Source organism: Cucurbita moschata, unplaced genomic scaffold (genome assembly GCF_002738365.1).
Source record: "Cucurbita moschata cultivar Rifu unplaced genomic scaffold, Cmos_1.0 Cmo_Scf00004, whole genome shotgun sequence".
In the NCBI taxonomy this organism is placed as follows: Eukaryota; Viridiplantae; Streptophyta; class Magnoliopsida; order Cucurbitales; family Cucurbitaceae; genus Cucurbita; species Cucurbita moschata.
Window position 1 is genome coordinate 3,557,154 of NW_019268520.1, and position 2,800 is coordinate 3,559,953.

The 2,800-nt window shown below is 38.1% G+C and overlaps 1 protein-coding gene across 1 annotated transcript; it reads left to right on the forward strand.

Annotated features, from left to right (window-relative positions):
- The first annotated feature begins 269 nt into the window (after positions 1-269).
- On the forward strand, positions 270-2,541 carry LOC111441997 (succinate dehydrogenase [ubiquinone] iron-sulfur subunit 2, mitochondrial-like). The gene is made up of 2 exons (XM_023079237.1): positions 270-1,035; positions 2,146-2,541. The coding sequence occupies exons 1-2, from the start codon at positions 374-376 to the stop codon at positions 2,315-2,317; spliced, it is 834 nt and encodes a 277-aa protein (XP_022935005.1). The 5' UTR covers positions 270-373; the 3' UTR covers positions 2,318-2,541.
- The last annotated feature ends 259 nt before the right edge of the window (positions 2,542-2,800 follow it).

Below are 2,800 nucleotides of genomic sequence, written 5' to 3' on the forward strand. Positions count from 1 at the left end.
AGGCGCTAAAAATGACTGTTCGAAGATTGGTCCACGCTGTCACTCTTTTTTGACGGCCCACATTCATCCACGTCATCACTACGCCACCTAACCTCTCGTAATTATCCATTTAAATCAAAAATAAGTTTTTCCCTAATGAAAAATACATAATATTATTTTTAAATAATTCGACCAATAAAAAAATATCAATTCACTTAAAAAAAAAAATAGTATTTATTTATTTATTTATTTTTGTAGTTTATATATATATATAACCAAATTTTATTTGAACAGGCCGACCATATCGCCAAGGTTCGAGCATTTCTCTGTTCTTTTCCTTCTTCTGATAGTTTTTTTTTTTCACCTCTCTAATCTCTGTTTCTTCGAGACAACAATGGCGAGCGGAATCCTGAGGAGGGCAATAGCTAGGGTTTCTGCAACTTCACCTTCAAGATTCGTTCGAATTCGAGCACATGCTTCGGCTGCCGAAGCGCAGCAAGTCGAGCAGAAAGCGGCCGCCTCAACGAACCTAAAGACATTCGCAATCTACCGATGGAACCCTGATAGTCCTTCAAAACCAGAGCTTCAGGAGTACAAGATCGATCTCAAAGAGTGCGGCCCCATGGTGCTAGATGCGCTTATCAAAATCAAGAACGAGGTCGACCCGACTCTGACCTTTCGCCGTTCGTGCCGAGAGGGGATCTGCGGCTCCTGTGCGATGAACATCGATGGATGTAATGGATTGGCTTGCTTGACCAAGATTCCGTCCGGAGCTTCCTCGACGATTACGCCGCTGCCTCATATGTTCGTGATCAAGGATCTGGTGGTGGACATGACTAATTTCTATAACCAGTATAAGAGTATTGAGCCGTGGTTGAAGAGGAAGAGCGAGCCGCCTGTGCCTGGGAAGGAGATACTTCAGAGTAAGAAAGATAGGGCTAAGTTGGATGGAATGTATGAGTGTATATTGTGTGCTTGCTGTAGTACATCGTGCCCCAGCTATTGGTGGAACCCGGAGTCCTACCTCGGACCAGCCGCTTTGCTCCATGCCAATAGGTAATTCGTTCACTTTGGTTCTTTGTTTTGGTTATTCCATGCCTCTCTTTCTGTTAGAAATTAATACAAAACAGGGACTGTTTAGAGGAATCAAGAAGCTACATGTGAAAGCTGTAGAATTCCATGATATAGTTAGGTTACGTCTTCTTAGTGCTTAGAAAGTGATCTCCTTCTCCTGCTTGGGAATTTGGCCCTTGCATGCATGGTAGAACTTGTATGATTTGATTGATTGCTTATTTTTATAGAGAATCGAGTAACTTAATTCGGTATTTATTATCTATGATTAACAAAGTTTTGATATGCCTTGGTAGACTTGATCTGAAACTCATTTGTTTGCTCTAGTTTCTTGGTGAGTTTCAACCTTAGTCCTTACTGATGTTGCATAAAAGGGTTTTTTATCCACAAAAATTTCGTCAAGAATATTAGTCTTCATTGGTGACGGCTGGAAGCCAAATTGGACATATGCTTCCTGCAACTGTCAAGAGCTTAACCTTTTATAAATGATAAGTTAGGATAATTTTATTCATTATTTTACTGGCACCCTACATGATGGAGACAGATGTACTTTGAATGGAAGCAATAACTATGGTTGCCAATGTAAATGAAAAAGGCGAAAGGGTAATGAGTTCAAGTCTTGATAATCACTTGGGATTCGTATGCCATGAGTTTATTTGATAACGGAACATAGTAAGGAAGGTGTAGCATTTGTCTCATGCAAAAGAGTTTGGTACAAGTTTACCCAAACAACTTAAATAAATGAAATTAGAAGATCAAAAACTTGGAAGCAATGAACAGTGATGAAGTTTTACATCTATCTAAAGAATCTTTGTATTCAACCCTGTATTCGTATATAATTCATGGCTTCATAAGTTCTTTTTTTCTATTCTTGTTTTTTTTCCTTCTTCTTAAAGCAGGCTTCATAAGTTCATGTTGTATATCTTTTGTAATTGCATGATTTATTTGTTCCTATCGTTCACCTCACAACTTCCTATCTATCACCATGACTTTGCAAGAAGATTTACACATATGACTTTGATTAAATCGACTTCAAAAGCATTCTTAATTGTCTTATTGGCTGTTTTCTTTTTCTAATCCCCTTTGTGCATGCAGGTGGATAAGCGATAGCCGTGATGAATATACCAAAGAAAGACTTGAGGCAATAAATGATGAATTTAAGCTCTATCGTTGTCATACTATTCTGAACTGTGCCCGTGCATGTCCCAAGGGTTTGAACCCTGGAAAACAGATTCAAAATATCAAACAACTTCAGCTTGTGGGTTGAGCCTAAGTTTCTAGGTACAATGAAGCACAATAATGTTCTTTTCATTCAGTTCGGATATATTTTGAGGAGATGAACTCTGTGATTTTGATATAATAACTTGTGGATCACTTACTTTCCACCCATTCTGTACTTACTTATCATTTGGGTTTGCAAATAAATGTAACCTTGTTTTCTTCTTGAGTTGCTGTATCAAGATCTTCCTTTATTCATCATATTTGACTAAACATGGCTTGTCTGAAAATCAAATATATATGTTGGTGTTATTTTGTATTAGTAATACAGGGGAGAAAGGTTCTACTGGAAGAACACGTACCCAGGTTTCGCATACTTTTCCCATTTCTTTCGATGACCTTATGTGTCGAGAATGTGTTTTGAATCTAACTTGGGCAGGTTTTCGAAGTAACTGTCAGAAAAACGATAAACAAACAAGAACAGGAAGAAGGTAAACAAACCATATTGAAGAGGAGCATGCAGTTTTCTTGT